The following is a 19,773-nucleotide window of genomic DNA, read 5'->3' on the forward strand; positions in this document are numbered from 1 at the left end:
TAAAGGCCACCTGCTTTGTTCTTGCTAATGGTTCCAGTCTGGTCCACCTCTAGATCCCCATGCAGCGGAAAGCGGGGACCCTGGGCACCCTATCTTGTTTCCAAACTCTTATTGGCTCTCCCCCAAATTGGAGATGGGTACACCTTCTTGTAGAGTCGGAAGGCTCAGGGTTTCAGGGAGGAAGGCTGGCCACAGGCGTGTCCCCGCCCTGTGGGGGTTGGAGGGTGGGGGGCAGCCTCTCCCTGCTGGGGCAGTCACGTGTGGGTTCTTCATTATCAGATCCTGCCATATAAACTGAAGGCCTGGGGCAGCAGGGCACTCTCAGCAGGAATACAGCAAGCAGAAGTGAGTCCTTGAAGTGGGCAGGGACTCCTATTCTTTTGGGGGCCTCTTGTGGGGGTGGGGGGAACCCCTAGAGGGAACTCTGAGGATGAGGGGGGACTAAGTGGTGGCTCTTCCTGCCATACCAGGCCATGCTGATTACAGCGCTGCTGAGCTGTGCCCTGCTGTCGGCCCTGCCTGCCATGCACGGGGCCCAGGTGGGCATGCCTCCGTTGGCGGGCATCAGAAGGCTCGGCCAGGCCCTATTCCCAGAGCTCACAGGTCAGTATGCACAGGCACAGGGCTGCCTGAGGGGTGGATATTCTCTGGCCATCAATCAGCTGCCTTGCACAAACCCTTCCGTCCCCCTTCCTCATCCCAGCCTGGGGGGTGGGACGCATGAGGGAGGAAGTCCTCCTTTCACCTGCTCTGCCTGCCCCAGGCCTGGGCTTTCAGACCCCGCTGAGGAGGACGAACGTGGAGCTAGCAGAAGAGGATCTGCTGCCGGAGGCTGAGGCGTTGGCAGAGGTAATGGTTCGGGGAACAGGGAAACCTGGCAGATCTCTGAAGGGGGCATCCTTCTCCCCTTCTCCCCTCCAGATCCCCTGACCAGAGGCAGCACTGCAGGCCACTCCTCCCCGCATGCGGTGGTCCCAGGTCCCAGTCCTTGAACGCCGCTGCCAATGTCCCCGCTTCCCCCACCTCTGCAGGTGCTAGACCCGCAAGCCCGCGAGCCTCGCGAGCCTCGCCGCTGCGTCAGGCTGCACGAGTCCTGTCTGGGGCAGCAGGTGCCGTGCTGCGACCCGTGTGCCACGTGCTACTGTCGCTTCTTCAACGCCTTCTGCTACTGCCGCAAACTGGGCACTGCCAACAACCCCTGCAGCCGCACCTAGCTGGCTGGGGCAGATGACGTGGGGCTGGGGCGGGGGCGCAGGGGACGCCAATAAAGGATGGAAACAACCCCAAAGCTGTGGTACTTTTGAATGTGGTCGTCGAATGGGGACGGTGCGGGGGCGGGGGGCGAGTTCATGGCTGACAGGGGGGTGTCGCCAAACCAAGAAAACTACATATATGCACACACACCTTACCCCAGTGTCTGGACCAGCCCATCTGAGCCACATATGCGTGCATTTTTTAAGGTGCCGGGCGCGTTGGAGCTGGTGGGGGAAGCTGAGCAGAGCCGCGCTAAAGCGCATGAGGGTGTCACAATCGTGGGGAAGGCCAGGAATAGCGTGCGCTCCAGCGGTCTGTGACATTCAGCGAAGTCCAGGTCTCAGCAGACCTCACTTCCCTCTCTGTGGGGAAGCTTCCTCAGCAACGTGAAATCTTCTCCAACTATAAACACCTCCCACCGTTTCCTCAGCCGGTCAGGCGATACTACCGGGAGGGCTAAAGAGCGCGCGAGCACCTCACGTACGCCTCGCAGCCACGGGCGCCACCAAGCGGCCAACCTCGGCCTTGCGCGCGCCTCCTCCTCTGCGCGCAGGCGTCCTCAAGCCACCGGCGCAACGCAGCGGCCGGCAGGCACCCGGAAGCCGGACGCCCCCTCAAAACCCCGCCCTGTTCGAGTCACGTGAGCGCTCGTGCGTCACCTGACGCACTTGACAGCCCGCGGCCGGCGCCGCGTCAGCTGATCTTGGAGTGGCGTTTGCGTGCCGGCAGGTTGGGGTTCTCCGGACTAGCCATCCGCGCCGCAGCCATGTCGTTCTTCCCGGAGCTCTATTTCAACGTGGACAATGGCTACTTGGAGGGGCTAGTGCGCGGCCTGAAGGCCGGGGTGCTTAGCCAGGCCGACTACCTCAACCTGGTGCAGTGCGAGACGCTTGAGGGTGAGTCGCGGGGGGCTGGGCTGAGGGGTCCTTCGAAGGCCACGATGGAGGCCGGCCTGGGCCTGAGGGTTCGGAGGTTCTGGGCAGAGAAGCCGGAAACGGGCGGTCTTTGAGAGACTGAGAGGCCTGTCTGGGAATCCCGGGACTGATGGCGGGCGAGGGGCGGGGGCAGGCGAGAGGTGGATCTTCCTGCTGCAGTCCGACATGGGCTCAAACATGACTTGAAGAATTGCAGTGGTTCGCCTCTGCTTGGGCCAGCTCACCTTGCGTTATGCTAACCGTGTAATTTGGGAGGAGGATGTAGGAGCCTCTTTAACCTGCTAAGGCCAGAGAGCTGTCCTGTGGTCAAGCTTAGGGAAGCTAAACGCAAATGCACCATCCCTTCACCTTCCCCAATACATATCCTCCAAGGCCTTTGGGATTATTGTGACTTCGCGGTGGCCTCCCTGGGGAACTGCTGAGCCAGTGAGGGTGTTGGCTGGGCAGTGTCTCCTGAAGGCAGGGCTTAGGAGAGCAAGGATGACCCTGCAAGTCATATATCCACGTGTCTGACCCCAAATCCCAGGCCAGCAGTGGCGGGAGGGGATGGCGTGTGTTAGGACACTGTGTCTTACACAAGAATGGTGAGAAGTTGAGTTCCGCTTTCCTCCCAGTACCCAGCTCCAAAGCAGGTGGATGCCCTGAAGGCCAGCCACCACAGGTGTACTGAGCTAGAGCCGTTGTGCCGGACTTGGCCTCTTTCCTCAGAGATGGTCGCAAAGGGCAGCCTGGCTGGGGTGAGTCCCCATGGGATCCCTGGAGCAGAGTGATTGATGTAACCTCAGCGTTAACAGCTCAAAGGGGAATATGGTCACATGATTCAGCCACAAGAGGAAAGTGTCTTGCCAAAAGCTTTTGACGTTAAAGACGAACTTAATCTCATCTTGTTTCTCTTGGAAACTAGACCAGAAAAGTGGAAGTAAATACTGTTAAAATAGAAAATGTACTGTAAAAAATTATTTATTTATTTCTTATTTGAAAATTGGAGTTACAGAGAACTAGAGAGGAAGAGAGAGACCTTCCATCTGCTGGTTCACTCTCCAGATGGCCACAACAGCTAGGGCTGGGCCAGATCAGAGCCAAAGCTTCTTCCAGGTCTCGCATGTGGATAACAGGTGCCCAAGATCTTTGTCCGTCTTTCACCACTTTCTCAAGCACATTTGCAGGGAACTTGGATGGGAAGTGGGGCAGTTGGGACTCAAACTGTAGCCCATTGCAGATGCCAGCCCTGGAGATAGTGGCTTAACTTGCTACATTATTTGCTTATGAAACTGAAAAACAGTTATTGGCTTAAGTCCCCCCCTTGCACACACCGGGATCCCATATGGACGCCAGTTCGTATGCTGGCTCCTCCACTTCCCTTTTATCTCTCTGCTTGTGGCCTGGGAATGCAGTCAAGGAAGGGCCAAAACCTTGGACACTGCACCCACGTGGGAGACCTGAAAGAAGCTCCAGGCCCCTGGCTTTGGATCAGCTCAGCTCCAGCCATTACGGCCACTTGGGAAGTGAACAGTGGATGGAAGATCTTTCTCTGTGTTTCTCCTTCTCTCTGTAAATCTGACTTTCCAGTAAATAAATAAACAAACAAACAAATAAGTAAATCTTTAAAGAAAATAATTATAGATATGGCTAACATCTGTAAGAAAATTCTTAGCTCCCTGTGCGAGTGGCAGTGGGAAGGAGAGCTGAGTGCTTTAGGACACCGCGTTGTAGGAGTCTGCCAGTAACTTGATTTGCTGTAGAGAGACTTCCTGGAGCAGGGCCTGGCCCACACTTGGTATGTAGTGTGTTTTGTGGGCTGACTTGGACTTGAGGAAGATCTTTACTTGCTGAATCTAAAGGTGAACACCAGCAATCATCAGCTGGAATTCATTTGATTGATTGATTGATTGATTGATTGGTTTGAGAGGCCATGTTCACTGGGATTCAAACCAGACACTCTGAGAGGGGATGCAGGTATCCCAAACAGCTTCGTAACTGCTGTACCAACCCTCCCCCACTGGCCCTGCCCTTGCAGAAGTATCTGTAGGTAGGATGTCAGATTCAGGGGACCTAGTATGCTAGAAATGCTCAAGAATTTCAAAGTTTGGGGATAAACAAGAGCAAGAGGCAGTGACCAGAAACCCCATGTATTCTCTGTGGAAAGTGCTCTGCTGCAGGTCACATGGGGGTTGGCGTCTGGGCCACCATTGCTGGATATTTTGGTCTCAATGAGTCTGGGGGAGTGGGGTGGGGAAACCACAGAAACCTGTGGTTTCTAGTGAGATCTGTAGGTGGGTTTTGGGGTGATAAGCTGTCCAAGGAACATGATTCAGGTGCTGGGCGTTTCCCAGAAGGCACAGGACATTGTCCAAGGGTATTCATTTCATCTGCAAGATGGGGCAAGTATGGCCTCTTTGCCACACCCTGGTTTATTTTGCGGGTTCCAGTGCAGAAAGGCCCCTGCCATGGACCTTTCCTGTACTGAAAGTGGGGCCTCTGAAGCCCAGATTCTCTTCAGGAACAGCAGAGGGAACCTGGAGTGGCCATTCCCTTAGATGAACTGAAGGGATAGATCTGGGTGGATACAAAACTGTCCAACCCTGGGCTTTTCTGGATGTGTTGAGTACCATCTGGGAGGGACTTGCAGGGAAGAGGAGGTAGGTCAGAGATATATAAAGAGAAATCACGATATTTTGAATGTTTTCATTCATTCTCTTTCTTGCTGAAGGTCTTTAAAAACAAAAAAAATTTAGGGCCAATGCTGTGGCATAGCAGATAGATGCCAGTATCCCATGGGAGCACTGGTTTGAGTCCCAGCTCCCTGCTAATATGCCTGGGAAAGCAACAGAAATGACCCAAGTGCTTAGGCCCCTGAACCCACATGGGAGACCAGGAAGAAGCTCTTGGTTTCTAACATAGAACTGTCCCAGTTCCAGCCTTTGAAGCCCGTTTGAGGAGTGAGCTGATGGATGGAAGGTCTCTCTGTCTTTTCCTGTCTTGCTATAACTCTTTCAAATCAAAATAAATCTGCTAAAACATTTATTGATTTGGAAGGCAGAGTGACACAGAGGACAGAAAGAACTCTTCTGTCCTCTGGGTCACTCCACTGAAACGGCTGGGGCTGGGCTGTACCAGCGTCAGAGTCAGGGTCACGATCAAGGCCTTCAACATGGGTGCTAGGGGACCGTGTGCATGATCCTTCTGCTGTCGCGTTCTCAGGCATGTTAGCAGGGAGTTGATTCAGAAGTGGAGCGGCTGCAAATTAGAACTGACTGTCCAATATGAAATGCCACGTTAAAGGCAGCTTAACCTACTGCACCACAGCACTGGTTCCTGAACATCTATTTTATTACAGTACAATAGAGATTGGGATACTTTGTTGATGTTCTTTTTTTTTTTTTTGAAGATTTTATTGTTATTGGAAAGCCGGATATACAGAGAGGAGGAGAGACAGAGAGGAAGATCTTCCATCTGATGTTTCACTCCCCAAGTGAGCCGCAACGGGCCGGTGCACGCCAATCCGAAGCCGGGAACCAGGAGCCTCTTCCGGGTCTCCCACGTGGGTGCAGTGTCCCAAAGCTTTGGGCCGTCCTCAACTGCTTTCCCAGGCCACAAGCAGGGAGGTGGATGGGAAGTGGAGCTGCCGGGATTAGAACCGGCGCCCCTATGGGATCCCGGGGCTTTCAAGGCGAGGACTTTAGCCACTAGGCCACGCCGCTGGGCCCTGTTGATGTTCTTTTTTAAAAGATTCATTTGTATTGGAAAGACAGATTTACAGAGAGAAGAGACAAAGATCTTCTGTCCTTTGGTTCACTCCCTAAATAGCTGCAATGGCCAGAGCTGAGCCAATCTGAATCCAGGAGTCAGGAGCTTCTTCTGTATCTCCTGTATTGGTGCAGGGTCCTAAGGCTTTGGGCCGTCCTCTACTGCTTTCCCAGGACACAAGCAGGCAGCTACATGGGAAGTGGAACAGCTGGGACATGAACCAGTGTCAATATGGGATCCTGGTGCAAAAGGAGGATATAGTCACTGAGCCATCACGCCAGACCCATAAATTAATCTTAAAAAAAAAAAAAAAATCTTCCATCCGTCAGCCACAAAGGCTTGAGCTGATCTAGGCTTAAGCCAGGGGCCCAAATCCTCTATCCCACTTTTTCTTGTGAGTGGCAAGGGTCGAAGTACCTGAGCCATTCTCCATTTTTCTCTCTGGCACGTCCACTGGAAGATGGGCTGTAAATGCAACAACTGTGAACATGGACTGTAAATGCAGGAAATCTGACAGGATGCCAACATTGAAAGCAACTTAACCCACTGAGTCACAGAGGCTTTGCCTCTGCTTCAAAATGATCTTACTGGGGGCCCGGTGCGTTGGCCTAGCAGCAAAGTTCTTCTCCTTGAATCTGCCAGGATCCCATGTGGGCAGTGGTTCTAATCCTGGTGGCCCTGCTTCCCATCCAGCTCCCTGCTTGTGGCCTAGGAAAGCAGTCAAGGACGGCTCAAGCCTTGGGATTCTACACCCATGTGGGAGACCCAGAAGAGCCTCGAGGCTCCTGGCTTCAGATTGGCTCAGCTCTGGCTGTAGCGATCACTTGGGGAGTGAATCAAAGAACAGAAGATCTTCCTCTCTGTCTCTCCTCCTCTCTGTATATCTGACTTTTCAATAAAAATAAATTAAAAAAAAATAGCTTCCTGGAATAAGATGATGGCTCAAATCTTTGAGTTTCTGGCACCCACGTGGGAGAGCTAGCTGGCCTGCCCTGGTCCGGCCGTGGCCATGCATATGCTTTGGGAAGTGAATCAGTGAATGGGGAGCTCCATCTATCTTCCTCTGATTAAACAACAGCAGTGAAAATAGCAGTGAATGCACAGTGAGCACAGGGCGATTTGGGGAAGGGATGAAATGTGAGTATGTAGTAGGTAACACTGAAAAGATACCAAGTTTGTTATTAGAAGATTTTTTTTAATAAGGTTTATTTATTTTTATTGGATATACAGCGAGGAGGAGAGACAGAGTGAAGATCTTCTGTCCGATGATTCACTCCCCAAGTGACCGCAACGGCCGGTACACGCCAATCCGAAGCCAGGATCCAGGAACTTCTTCCAGGTCTCCCACACGGGTGCAGAATCCCAAGGCCTTGGGCTGTCCTCAGCTGCTTTCCCAGCCACAAGCAGGGAGCTGGATGGGAAGTGGAGCTGCCAGGATTAGAACTGGCGCCCATATGGGATCCCGGCGCGTTTAAGGCAAGGACTCTAGCTGCTAGGCCATGCCGCCGGGCCTTCAAATACATTTTTTAAAATCTGATAAGTCTATTTAAATAAAATCAGAATGTATCAGCAAGAAATAGGTTCCCACACCTGGAGCCTTCCAAGCTGAGACCTAGGTTGGTGAGCTTGGGACACACATCTTCTAGATATTGGCTCACAGCATTAATAAAGGGCTGATCTGAATTTCTGGAAACCCCCTGTAAGCCCTTTTTTTTTCCTACACCTGAAAATTCAGTAGTCTGTGGGGTCCTTAGGGCCCAGGATGCATTATTATCATGTGGCTCAGGTTAGAGCCGCAGGATCCCTGTCCATAGCTTCCCTGGGCAGTTCCCCTTCACCTCACCACTTTATCTCTTTCTTGTGCCTCTCCCCCAACCCCTGAAAGTGATTCCATCTTACACTGGTATGTACGTTAGCTCGATTTTATCTGGGAAGCTGTTTATGGTCAAGTCAATAGCAGTCTGCTCAGGGAGAGATAGCCCCTGTTTCACAAGGCTTGTTCTGGGAGGTAATGTGTTACAACTTGCTCTGGTGAGTGATAACATAACTTTTTTCTTGGATTTGCACAGCAAATTCCTTGGCCTGGTTTCTGAGTTGTAGCCAATCCCTGAAACCATGCCTGGGCCCCTTTTAGGTCCTCACAAAAATAGGCGGAAACCAGCCGCCAGGACCCTTTGAAGGATAGGCTTTGTGGATGACCAAGGTTGCCATGTGGCAGAGGAAAATGCCTCCTACCTTGTTGTGAACACTTTGCATGAAACTCACTCATAGCTTTAAGTGGCACACTGACACGATGGAGAATCTGCTCCACGATAGGGCTGCTAGACTTGGAACCTGGAACTCTGATATGCTTTCCCATGTTAGAGTGCTGATTCACATCTTAGCTGCTTGGCCTTTTTTTTTTTTTTTTTAATTTTTTAAATATCAATTTCTTTGAAATTCAGAATCACAGAAAAAATGGGAGGGAAAGAGAGATCTTCCATCCACTAGTTCACTTCCTAGAAGACAATGACGAGGGCTGGGCTGAAGCCAGGAGTCAGGAGGCTCCTTTTAGGTCTCCCCCATGGGTGGAAAGGAGCCCAAGTACTTAGGCCAGATTCCATTGCTTTTCTAAGGCCATTAGCTGGGTGTTGGATCAGAAGTGGAGCAGCTGGGACACATATGGGTGCCGATATAGGATGCTGGCTCACTGGTAGCACTTGACCTGTTAGGCCACAATGCCAGCGCCCAGCTGCTTTGCTTCTGATTCAGCTCCCTGCTAATGCTCCTGGAATAGCAACAGAGGATGTCCCAAAGACTTGAATCTCTTCCACCTATGTGGGAGGCCAGAATTGAGCTGGCCATTTGGGGAATGAACCAGTGGATGGAAGGTCTCCCTTTCTGTCACTCTGCCTTTTAAATGAGTGAATGAATAAATCTTTTTTAAAATGGATGGATGCAAGGACATGGCATAATGATGATTTAGCTTGTAGATGGCCTGTTTCTGTTCCGGGTCAGCATCTTGGGACCTCTCTGGGCACACAGAACCTTTATGTAGAGTTTTTTGGGGGACCAGGCATCAAGAAGATCAGAGCTCCCTTTCTGGCTAGCTGTGTAAGACTGAGTGTGTCTGCCCACTTGTAAAATGAAATAGAGGGGCTCGGCAGCGTGGACTAGTGGCTAAAATCCTCGCCTTGATCCCATATGGCTGCTGGTTCTAATCCCGGCAGCTCCACTTCCTCTCTATCTCTCCTCCTCTCAGTATATCTGACTTTGTAATAAAAAAAAAAAAAAATGAAACAGAATTCACCTGCTTGAAGTGAATTCTTCAAGCAGGCGTAGCCCTCTCTGGAGCTCAGTGGGTGTTTATGTGAATGGATGAGTGGACCATGAAGAATTAGAGAGGAAAAATGGAGGGCGCTGTCCCAGAGGTGCACCATGTCGCAATCCTGTTCCTGCATTGCTGTGTGCTTGATTTTGTTAGGCATACACTTGTCACTAAGAGATGAAGGGGATAGAGAGCTGGGAGGGTGCAGCTTGGCCCAGGGCTCTAGAGGACTGCAGATACCCAAGCTGCCCTCCTCATTCTTCAGCCTCCCCCTCAGAGGGCCCTGTTTTTCTGACACAGGACACACCGGCTCCTCCTGGCCAGAAGCAGGCCCACAGCTCTGTGTTTTGCTTTCCCAGGCTCATGTGCCCCTCGGGCCTGTTACAGTTCTTTACAGCACATTCCTGCATGGCTTTGCTGGTATCTGTGGCCCCACTCCCCCTGTGGTCTGACGGCAGGGGGAGGTGCAAAGATTACTTGAGAGGGGGCCCGGCAGCATGGCCTAGCTGCTAAGGTCCTCGCCTTGAACGCGCCAGGATCCCATATGGGCGCCGGTTCTAGTCCCGGCAGCTCCACTTCCCATCCACCTCCCTGCTTGTGGCCTGGGAAGGCAGTCCAGGACAGCTCAAAGCTTTGGGACCCTGCACCCGTGTGGGAGACCTGGAGGAGGTTCCAGGTTCCCGGCTTCGGATCAGCGGAGCACCAGCCGTTGCAGCTCACTTGGGAGTGAATCATCGGACGGAAGATCTTCCTCTCTGTCTCTCCTCCTCTCTGTATATCTGACTTTGTAATTAAAAAAGGAAAAAAAAGATTACTTGGGAGGGAAGTGTTGTGTTGAGCAGGAATTGGAGTTGCAGTACCCTCCTCCTGCCTCCTTGTTGATGATGTCATCCTCACTTTGGCCACAAGAGGGTGCACCAGGATCACTCGCTGCCCTAGAGCCTGGGCAAGGGGGGTGTGGCTGGACCCACTGGCTAGCCAAGCTGCCTAGCCAGTGCTCCTCTGCCTAGCGTTTGCCTGCAGCTGCTGTCCCTTAGGACTCTGCCCTGAGCTCTGCTTCCCTTGCTCAGCCCCCAGTTAGTTAGCCTTCTAAGATTAGGCAGGCAGGGCTCAGAGCTACGGGTCTCCTGTCCACCCTCACCTCCCCGTGCTTTAGAACAGGCAAGGGGACAGTGCGTGAGGCTTTCTGCTCTGTGGTTCAGTGCAGACTGTTCTGGTCTTGATCACCAGCCCTCCTCATGTGATCCCACTTGGGCCATGTTGGCAACTCTTCAAGTCAGAACCTGCATTCTAGCCCAGTGTGCTAGCTGTGAGCCCAAGAGTTTGGCCCACAGTTCTTGGACACCCAGCAGCATACCCTTCCCCAGGGGGTTCTCACCCTTTTCCTGCCACCTGAGCTGTCTAAGGAACACACACAAGTGTATGTGGCAGGTGAAGGCACATGTATCCAGGGTGACTCCAGGAGAGGAATGAACCATGCTCCCGACCCCAAGGAGTTTCACGCAGTCATGTTGGGAATAGAGTTGTTAGAAAGCCACTAGGAATTGATTTGTCTTTCTCCATGTACAATTTGTGTGCCTTTCCATTGGCCTCCCTGTCCTCCGCCTCATCCAACCCCTCAAGCCTGACTGATTTAAAGGAAAAACTGTCTCACCTTGGCGTGTTAGCCTTTTTGCTATTTTAGAGATGGGAAAACCAAGGGTCCCAAAGGCCGCTGGCTAGGCTGCTCTGCCTGCGCATGTCCAGCACTCTGTAGCTCCTCCCCAGGACTGTAGAGGGAGCTCAAGGAGCCCTGTGAATGTGAATGGGGATGATCTTGAGGACAGTCAGGTAGACCTATAGCAGGGAGATGGGGTGCAAGGGTAACAGACCAGCCTGGCTGTTGGGCACCACTTTCTGGCTGGCCCTGGGGACTTGCTCAGACCTTGTCCCAACTCAGACAGTTAGGTAAGGGGTTTCAGGCCTTGACCTCAGCTCAGCTGAGGCTTGTTGTTGTTGGGCTGACAACTGGGGCTTCCCCCAAAGAGTCATCTGTGGTGTCCTTGGTGCTGCAACTGAGTCCTGGCAGCCCGCCCTGCCTCTACTCTGCTGGCCTCTAGGGGCCTCTCAGGGCCCCTGGCTTCCCATATGCCGGCCCAGGATGCTCAGGCCTCTGCTCTTACCCAAAGCTCCTGGGTGGCCCTCATGGGATTGGGTTACAGAGGGCAATGCAACCTGGGCCCGACTGGGCTAAAGCAGTAAAGCAGGATCTGGCCAGGAAGAAGTTTTTCCTGTGATTTGAAGTCTTAGGTGAGACGCAATGGTTTCATGTTGTCCCTCTCCCTCCCCTCAACCTCCCTTTCATTTGTTCCTATTCATTCCTCGATTTGCTTATTCAAGGCTGCCTGGACTATGCCTCTGAGTACCCAGCCCCCATCTCAGTAAGGGGTAATGCGGTAAGAAGCCCTGCCACTCCCTTGGTGTGGCCAGGCATCTGGCTCAGAGCTTAAAGGGATCTAGCTTGAGGATCAAGGGATCAGGTAAGCTCAACCCCTGATCCACCCCCACAGAATCCTCACACTCATGGGTTTCCCTCCCCATCTCCACCCTTTCTGTTTTAAACTGGATCCCATGTGTCTCAGGCCCGGGGAAACAGGGTCCCACAGTGATCTCCTTCAGGCCTCGTTGAGGCGCCTTGCCTCCCTCCCTGGCGGCTATCATTATTGAGAGTTAGCTTCTGCTTCAAGTCTCTAAACAGGTGACACCTCCCTCCCAGGGGCCAGCCAGGCCCCCAGCACTGATCACACTCCGTCTGGTAGGTCCCACCAGGCCCAAAAGCAGGGCAGTTGGAAGGAGAAAAGAGAAAGGATAGGTGAGGAGTGCTGGGGGATTCTGCCCAGGACTGGCCTGGCCCATGCAGCTTGGTCCTGGAGCTTTGGGGAATGGCTTCTTGCTGAGGCAGCATGGCCTCCTGGCTGCAAAGGAAGCTCCAGCCCATGAGCACATCCACAGGGCCTAGGTGGAAGCAAAAGGAGGATTGTTGACTTCCTTCCTTTCAGCGGCTCCAGGCACCATGGAGTTGGCAGGATGCTGCAGCCAGGATCTGGCCTGACCTGACTCAATTTCACTGAGAATGGCAGCCCCTGGGGAGGCCAGAACTGCCCTTCCTGAAACCCTGTGGGAGCAGGTGCCAGCTTTCCTTCTTGTGCTTCTTCCAGAGCCTTGCGCGTGTGGAACAGGAGCCCCTGCATCCAGGACTGCCGTGATGGCTCAGGTGTTGCGAGGCGGCAGGCTCTGGAGCTGGCAACATGGACTTGGGCCAGCTTTGGAGCACAGTTCACTGCCACAGCTGACTTTCCCCGCATTGCCTGGCACTTGGCCAGCCCAGACCACTTTACCAGTCTTATTCACACCCAGACAAGCTCAGATCTTTGGGAGAATGAAAAGCAGCTCTCCTTCCAAGCTGTAGATGCACTCTGTAACCTGCAGGTTGCCTAACCGGGTGACAAGGCTGGAGAAGAAAGTGCTTGCTCAAGGTCAAAGTGCAGGAAAGCCTCAGAGGAGGCAGGCGTGGTTTCTGTGTCCAGGGTGAGGCTCCGTTTCTTAAATCTCACGTGGTGCCGTGATCCACGAACATAAGGAAGCTATCCTTCAAGCCGACTTTCTCCTGGGACAGCCAGTCCCGTGGAACTGGAGGGCCTGTTTGGGGATGGCCCGGCGAGCTGCTGTCCAGTCGGATCTCTGCTCAGCCAGAGGAGAGCTTCTTGGAACTTGCCCTGGGTGCAGCCGCAACCAGTTCTGCCCCTCCCTTTGGCACATTGGACGATTGCCTGCCTGGCACTCTCTTGACTCTCGGAGAAGTTGACTTCCTCATGGGGCGTGAGTGATGCTTTCATTCACTCAGCCGCAGGGACGAGTTGTTCCTGAGAGTAATTAAGTGTGGCTCTGTCACCACCTGCCACCTGTCCTGGAGCAGGGAGTGGGGTGGTGAATTTGAGGCAGACATCCTGCTGCCTCCTGGACATGGGGCAGAGGGTGCCGCTCCCATCCAATTTGTGTATCTGATACTGGGCAGTGCCAATGACCTCTGCTGGCAGCTGGGGCACCTTTGCAGATCTTGCCCATTCCCCTGCTGTGAATGTCTCACTTCTTCAGGAGGCCTCCAGCCTGAAACAAAAGCGGGCCCAGGGGCTGAGGAAGGAGAACTTACTGTCCTCTCTCTGCAGAAGCTCTGCTTTGTGCCAGCTGAAACCTAGTAGCTTGCATACGCCTGAGCCAGCAGCCGACTCCAGGTTCTTCCCAAGATAACTGGCCTGCTAGCTGGGGCTTCCCATGTAGCAAGAGTTGCCCTTGGCTATGCTGCCTCTTGCCTGCTCCCAAGACCCCATATCTGCAGTTCAGGGTGTTGTGGGTTGGTCAGAGTTCACTCCTCAGCCTCTGTTGTCCAGGTTGCCAGGACTCCAGAGCTTTATATGATCTTTAATGGTAGTTAAAGTGAAGAGTGGGTGTGGGGATGGGTGCCCTGCATCATCAGCCAGCTGTGTATCTCTTGTCTCTGGAGATCACAGAATGAGTCCTGTGTGCTTGTATGTTCTTCGCTGCCCAAGGTTCCTTACAGGCATGACAGGGAGGAGGCCATGCTGGAGCCTGTGAGAAGGGTTGGGACAGACCATGGAGAAGAAAGACAGGGGCTTCTGTGGAGGACAAAGTAGGGTGGCCTGAGCATGCACCTAGAGTCAGGGGCACAGATTGAGCCTGGGCTGTGGTGTGCTGTGTCTCATTTTCTCAGGATGCTACATTATGTTCAGTGTCTGTATGCTGGTGCCTGCAAGAGCTGCACTGCAGGGCCTTTCACCAGATGACAATGGGCCAGGAGCCTGGGTCCAGTAAGTTCACACACTGGGTGGGGGGCAGGGTGAAGGGGCAGAATTGAACCCCAGGGACCTGTGGCTCCAAAGTGCAGATTCTGTCCTGCCCCAGTCACCCAGAGTGACATAGTGTATAACCAGTGTGCAGGTAAAATGGATCTGCAAAGGAGGACAGAGCAAGGCATGGACCCAGCTGCCAGATGGTACATGAGCCTGCACTGGCCAAGGAAAGGGACCAGTGATGCCCCAGGTGGGGATGGGGTGCCAAAATTCTGGGTGGGCCAGGACAGGTGGCATGTGGAAGAGGGAAGAAGGAGCTGATGTTCGATAGAAACAGTTGGAACACAGGGTTAATCAGTCAGTTGGCTTTAGATGAGATCTACAGGGAGGCTTTGGCAGGCATTGGCAGGCATTGGCAGAGGCCCGAGCCCTGAAGTGGCACTCTGTGTTGCAGGCTGCAGGTAAACCCAGGGTTAATGGTTTCCCTGCCACAGCTTCTACAGAGAGTTCCAGATGTGGGCTGTGACCCTGCAGATCCAGCCAACCAGAGCATGCATCTGCTTTGGAGCTGATGTGAAGAAGAGATCTTTCCCCCACCCTCCAGCACATTCCCCAAGGAGGGGCAGGGGGGCTGTGGTCGCTGGGGACTACCAGCCTGGCCCCGTCTATGAGTCCCTTGGAGTTGAAGCATTGAAAGGAGAGCCCAAGTCTAGTCTCTTCAAAGTAGACTCTTTTCCTGGGCTCCAGAGAGTCCTAGTACAGACTCTGAGGCTTTGCCACCCATGCCAAGGACAGCAGGGTGGGCACGCCGGGCTCTTGGGGACGTGTGCTCACATCTGGTTTCACTCAATGGGCCATGATTCCTGAAAACCCCTGAGCTCCCCAGGAGAGTGTCATTGAGTAACCTCTGGAAAAGCAGCAATGAAGTCTGGGAACACACTGTCCTCTCACACTCTGCTGTGGCCAGCTGGCCAGCAGGGCCCCTCTGTGGGCCATGAGGCCATGGGTGACCGTGGAGCAGGGGCTGCTCCACCTAGTGTGCTGGGCCAGGGGCTGCCTCCATCTTGCTGCACCCCTGGGACCCATGGGACCAATCCACTGCCTGTCTGAATCCAGCACAGAATTTGTTGGAGGAGCTGTGCATTACCTACCCCTAGGAGTCCCAGAGGGACTGAAAGATCCCCTTCCAGGCTGGAAGGATTTTGGGGGAAGGTGTCAGAAAGTAGGCAGGGGCAGGGCTGCCCAACCCAACTGCCTCCTTTCCAGGCCTGGCTGGGTCTGGCTGCCAACCCTACACTTTGTCCCACACACAGGAGAGAATGCTGGCTAGGCCGGTAGTCCTCATGCCCTCCTGTTAATCAGGAGCTGGATTTGCAGCAAAGGGTTCCAACTTGTGATCAGGGCCCTTAGGCTGAGGAGTTGTGGCCCGGGAGAATGGAGGTTAAGGGAAGAAAGGTGTGGTGTGGACAGGTTTACGTCATGGGGCCAGCCCGAGTCTGGTGTAACCCAGCAAGCCCTGGGAAAAACAGCCATTGCAGTAGGGTTTCGGGTGGTAGGTGCCTTTCAGAGAGATGTGTTCAAGCCAGCAGCAGTGGGCTTTGACAGAGCAACCTCAGGGTGCACAGGGCTGCCTGGTGGAGGAAGGGTGGCAATGCCCTCTCTCACTTTCCAGCCTGGGGCGTGTCTGCTTCCCTGCCTGGCCTTTGTGGCTGGGCCTGACGAAGCAGCTGTTTACTGCCCTTCAAGAGCACAGCTGTAGGGTAGTTGTCAGAGAAGCTCTCCAGCCTCCCTGGAGCATTTGCTGAGAGGGGGCTCGAGAGGGGGCTCCAGCCGGGGAACAGTACTGTGCAGCTGATGCCAGGATCAAGGGCACAAGCCTTACAGACTGTGGGAGGAAGCAGAGCACTAGCTCCAGGATCCTGGAGACTTCTGGGTGAAGTGGACAATGACATGTTGGAGTTGGAGGACAACATTTTGGTAGTGGTAAGGAGAGTGAACTTGTAAGCGGGGCGGCAAGATGTGGGATGGGACACTTGGGTGGCCGCCAACAGATGGAGTTGGTGGGAGAGTGTCTGAGAACTTGGGGATAGAGGTGTGGAAGGGCCTGTGGGGCTGTTGGGGAAAGCTGAGGAGGAAGCCTGAGGTTGTGGGAGGAGGCAGAGACACTCGGAAACACATTGGTCTGTTTCCTTAAGTCGGGGTCAGGCTGCGTTGCAGAGAAGACGTCTTGCTAGCAACAGCATCTCGACATGGGAAATCGGCTTCTGAGGAAGTCTTATGCTGTGAGAGCTCCCAAGCTGGCCAGACATTCCTGGTGCTGGACCATAGATAGGAGGATTTGGGGTAGACAGCTGAGCTTATGGGTAGACCAGACCAGTCCCCCGAGTCTTTGCTAACCAGAACACTGCTCAGGCCTCTGCCCCTGGTGTGTCTGGGCCTCTCAGGGGCAGTCACCAGGGCTGTCGGGCTGCTGAGCCTGGAGCTGAACTAGCCCAGGCCTTCCTGGAGCCTCTGCCGTCCTCGGCTGCCCTCAGGCTGGATGGGGACTGGGTGGCCAGGTCTCCCACGAAGCTGTCTACAAGTTCCAGGCCTTTCCTCCTATGCACAGACCCCACCCCCAGTCATATCCCCTGCTCTACAGCCCTCGGAGAGAACAGGAAGTTGGAGTGGAGGGGGTGTCCTAACCAGCCTTGTCCTGGCCCTGGCTGGGACCATCTGATGGACTTGGGTCTGCCAGCCACTGGGTCTGGATGCCTCCAGCAGGGTCAGAGCTGGTTTAGAAGCCCTGTGTGGTCCCCTCGTGGGCGAGCTGAGGGATCAACTAGCCTGCCTCCCTCCAAGTCGCCTTCTTGGCTGGCAGGCTGTCACTTTTCCTTGGGTCGCAGGGAGATATGGGGCCCAGCCAGGGAAAGTGGTCTGGAACAGCCTTTTGACATTGTCTCTGGGGGCTTTTAAAAATGAGTTTCCTGGTAAGGAAGACTCCTCAGGCCTTGGGCAGGGTTCTCAATAGAGTCTCCCCGAGTTTGCTCTGATCTGACCAACGCCAGCAAAAACCAGCATTGCTCAGAGCCATAGCTTCCCCAGATGCAGCGTCAGCAGAATGCTGAGGCCCTTGCTAAGCCCCAGGGGTGGGGGCATGCAAATGAAAGCCCTGGCCCTCCTCAGTTCCCCCTCCCCCACCTCACGCCCTCCACTTGCATGCATCTGTTCTAAGCCTCTCCAGGAATGACCGATGCCGCCACTGATGCCAGAAGGACTTGTTGCTGAGTTATGATACAGTCCAGGCCAACGATGGTCAGGTGAGCAGTGAGGATCCAGCCTGCCGCTAAGGTCGGAGGAAAGCATGACTGGCCTCATCCAAGCCTGTGCCACCTGCCAGCTCTTACAGCATTACAGGCAGCATGAGTAGCCAAGTCCAGATCTGAAAGACCTGTTCTGGGCCAAGTGCTGTGGAAGGACATGGTTGAGGAGGTGCAGAGCTGGGGAAGAGAGACCAGTGTTTGGGGTGAACAGAACCCACTAGACTTGCTCTCCAGCCTAGTTATGGGATGCTGGACAGATTTCTGGTTCTGTCTAATTTTTCATGCCTGCTTCTATGAAGTGGGAATGGCTGAGAGACACAGCACGCAGGTTGCTCTGGGCCCACGACTGAATCTGCCATATGGCACATGTGTTTCCATTTAGAATGGGTCTGGGTGGGCTGAGGACTCCCACCCAGAGTGGGAGAGTTGGTATTGGTTGGAGAGACCCATGGGGCTGGAGAAGGGAAAGGGTCCTTGGCAGCAGGATAGTTGCTGAGCCTTCTCAGGGGGAGGAGCCCTGTGGAGCCCAGGCCGGGCCTGGGCCTGAGGAAGTTTCTTTCTTTCTTTTTTTTTTTTAAAGATTTATTTAATTACAAAGTCAGATATACAGAGAGGAGGAGAGACAGAGAGGAAGATCTTCCGTCCTATGATTCACTCCCCAAGTGAGCCGCAACGGCCGGTGCACGCCGATCCAATGCCGGGAACCTGGAACCTCTTCCAGGTCTCCCATGCGGGTGCAGGGTCCCAATGCATTGGGCCGTCCTCGACTGCCTTCCCAGGCCACAAGCAGGGAGGTGGATGGGAAGTGGAGCTGCCGGGATTAGAACCGGCGCCCCTATGGGATCCCGGGGCGTTCAAGGCAAGGACTTTAGCCACTAGGCCACGCTGCCAGGCCCCTGAGGAAGTTTCTTACTGCTGGACTGCTGGAGTGCTCCTGACAATCCCCAGTGGGAGTGAGATGCCCCTCCCCCCAGAGCTTCCCAGCAGTACATGGCATGGGCTGGGAAGGGCAGGGCCTACATGATGCCTGCTGGGAGGGGGGGCTGCCCACAGGGTCAAGAGCAGGAGGCCGGCCTAGGATCCAGGGCCAAGCTTCTGATCCCAGAACAGAGCAAGGTCACAGACATGAGGGGCTCTGGTCTAGGAGACTGGATTTGACCTTGGGACCCTGCCCGTATACCTGGCCTAGCCAGATGAGCTGAAGAGCGAGAAGTCTCCTGTCCTGAGAAAGGCTGTCAGCTGGCTGCAGTGACTACTGGGATAAGAAGATAGGTTGGTTTGGCAGCAACCTTACCAGACAGCTTGACCCAGAACACCATATTCCAGTGCTGGCCTCCTGCCACTTGTCCACTGTGCAGCAGCTTTCCCTAGTACAGACTTCAGCATTTGCTGGGTGTTGCTCAGTTTTTTTTTTTTTTTCTCAAGTGTCAGAGATTATTGATAGCCACAGTAGGTCACTTTAGGGCATGAACATGTCTTGATAAATTAAGTAGGTTTTATTTCAATATGCTAATAAGGTCCAATTTATATTCTCACCATTTGTTTTATACCACACACACACAAATCATTTTAGGAGAGTAAACAGCATCTCAAAGCTTACCAATTTTGTGGAAGTAAACCACATTTCTTTTTTAAAAGATCTGTGCATTTGCCAAGCTTAAGGATGTTGAAACCTGGCACTTGAAGCCCGTTTCTAGAGGTAGAAATAAAGGCAATACAATAGTACAGAACAACCGTCAGTTATATTTAATAATTCTTATATAACAACCAAGTAATCAAATGCTGCAACAGGCTAAGCATTACTGAGGAAAACACTTTTATGGCAGCAGTAGTTGGGATTACCAGATTAGGGTGAGGATGGGAGAGACAGAGCCCAGGTGGGGCATGTGGCAAACACACAGCTTGTGATAAAAATACAGCCCAGCATACAGATAAAGCAGCAGTGGAGCCCGAAGGGAGGACGTGGCTTGTCCCTACCTCACCTTTCCCTCTCTCCTGTCCTCTTCCGGGTGACGACACAACAAGAGTAGGCGTGAATGGCAGAGTGCTGGTGAAGGCAGCAGCCTCCTCCTCCTCTATCGGGAGGCTTCATGCCAGTGCACAGGTGCCCAGGAGACACGGAGGACCTGAGTGATGGTTGCCTGGAAATCCAGGGTAGAAGGTACCCCCCACCCTCCTAGCAATGTGCATATCTATCTCCTTGCCTTCACATTTATTTCTTTGATTTTCAAAAAAAATATTAAGATTTATTTATTTTTATTGGGAAGGCAGATCCACAAAGAGAAGGAGAGATAGAGAGAAGCATCTGTCGGCTAGTTCACTCCCCAAGTAGCTGCAATGGCTGAGCTGAGCTGATCCAAAGCAAGAAGCCCGGAGCTTCT

At 53.6% G+C, this 19,773-nt stretch overlaps 2 protein-coding genes across 2 annotated transcripts in view; both read left to right on the forward strand.

Annotated features, from left to right (window-relative positions):
• The first annotated feature begins 290 nt into the window (after positions 1–290).
• On the forward strand, positions 291–1,228 carry AGRP (agouti related neuropeptide). Its single transcript, XM_004583947.2, has 4 exons — positions 291–345; positions 471–603; positions 764–849; positions 1,032–1,228. Exons 2-4 carry the CDS (start codon positions 474–476, stop codon positions 1,212–1,214), a joined length of 399 nt encoding a protein of 132 aa, XP_004584004.2. The 5' UTR covers positions 291–345; positions 471–473; the 3' UTR covers positions 1,215–1,228.
• Positions 1,229–1,916: 688 nt separating this feature from the next.
• The window catches only part of ATP6V0D1 (ATPase H+ transporting V0 subunit d1), a 35,303-nt gene continuing 17,446 nt past the window's right edge, over positions 1,917–19,773 (forward strand). Inside the window, exon 1 of the mRNA XM_004583946.4 lies at positions 1,917–2,150. Within this exon, the coding sequence (XP_004584003.1) occupies positions 2,021–2,150 (130 nt within the window). The 5' untranslated portion in view covers positions 1,917–2,020. The remainder of the gene's footprint in view (positions 2,151–19,773) is intronic.

This window comes from Ochotona princeps, chromosome 16 (assembly GCF_030435755.1).
Source record: "Ochotona princeps isolate mOchPri1 chromosome 16, mOchPri1.hap1, whole genome shotgun sequence".
NCBI classification, from domain to species: domain Eukaryota; kingdom Metazoa; phylum Chordata; class Mammalia; order Lagomorpha; family Ochotonidae; genus Ochotona; species Ochotona princeps.

What these genes read in the sequence shown, in the direction of transcription:
- AGRP (XM_004583947.2), top strand. Translation starts at nt 474, where the DNA reads ATGCTGATTACAGCGCTGCTGAGCTGTGCCCTGCTGTCGGCCCTGCCT. An exon ending in CCTATTCCCAGAGCTCACAG is followed by an intron (nt 604 to 763) that starts GTCAGTATGCAC and finishes TGCCTGCCCCAG; the next exon opens with GCCTGGGCTTTCAGACCCCG. An exon ending in AGGCTGAGGCGTTGGCAGAG is followed by an intron (nt 850 to 1,031) that starts GTAATGGTTCGG and finishes CCACCTCTGCAG; the next exon opens with GTGCTAGACCCGCAAGCCCG.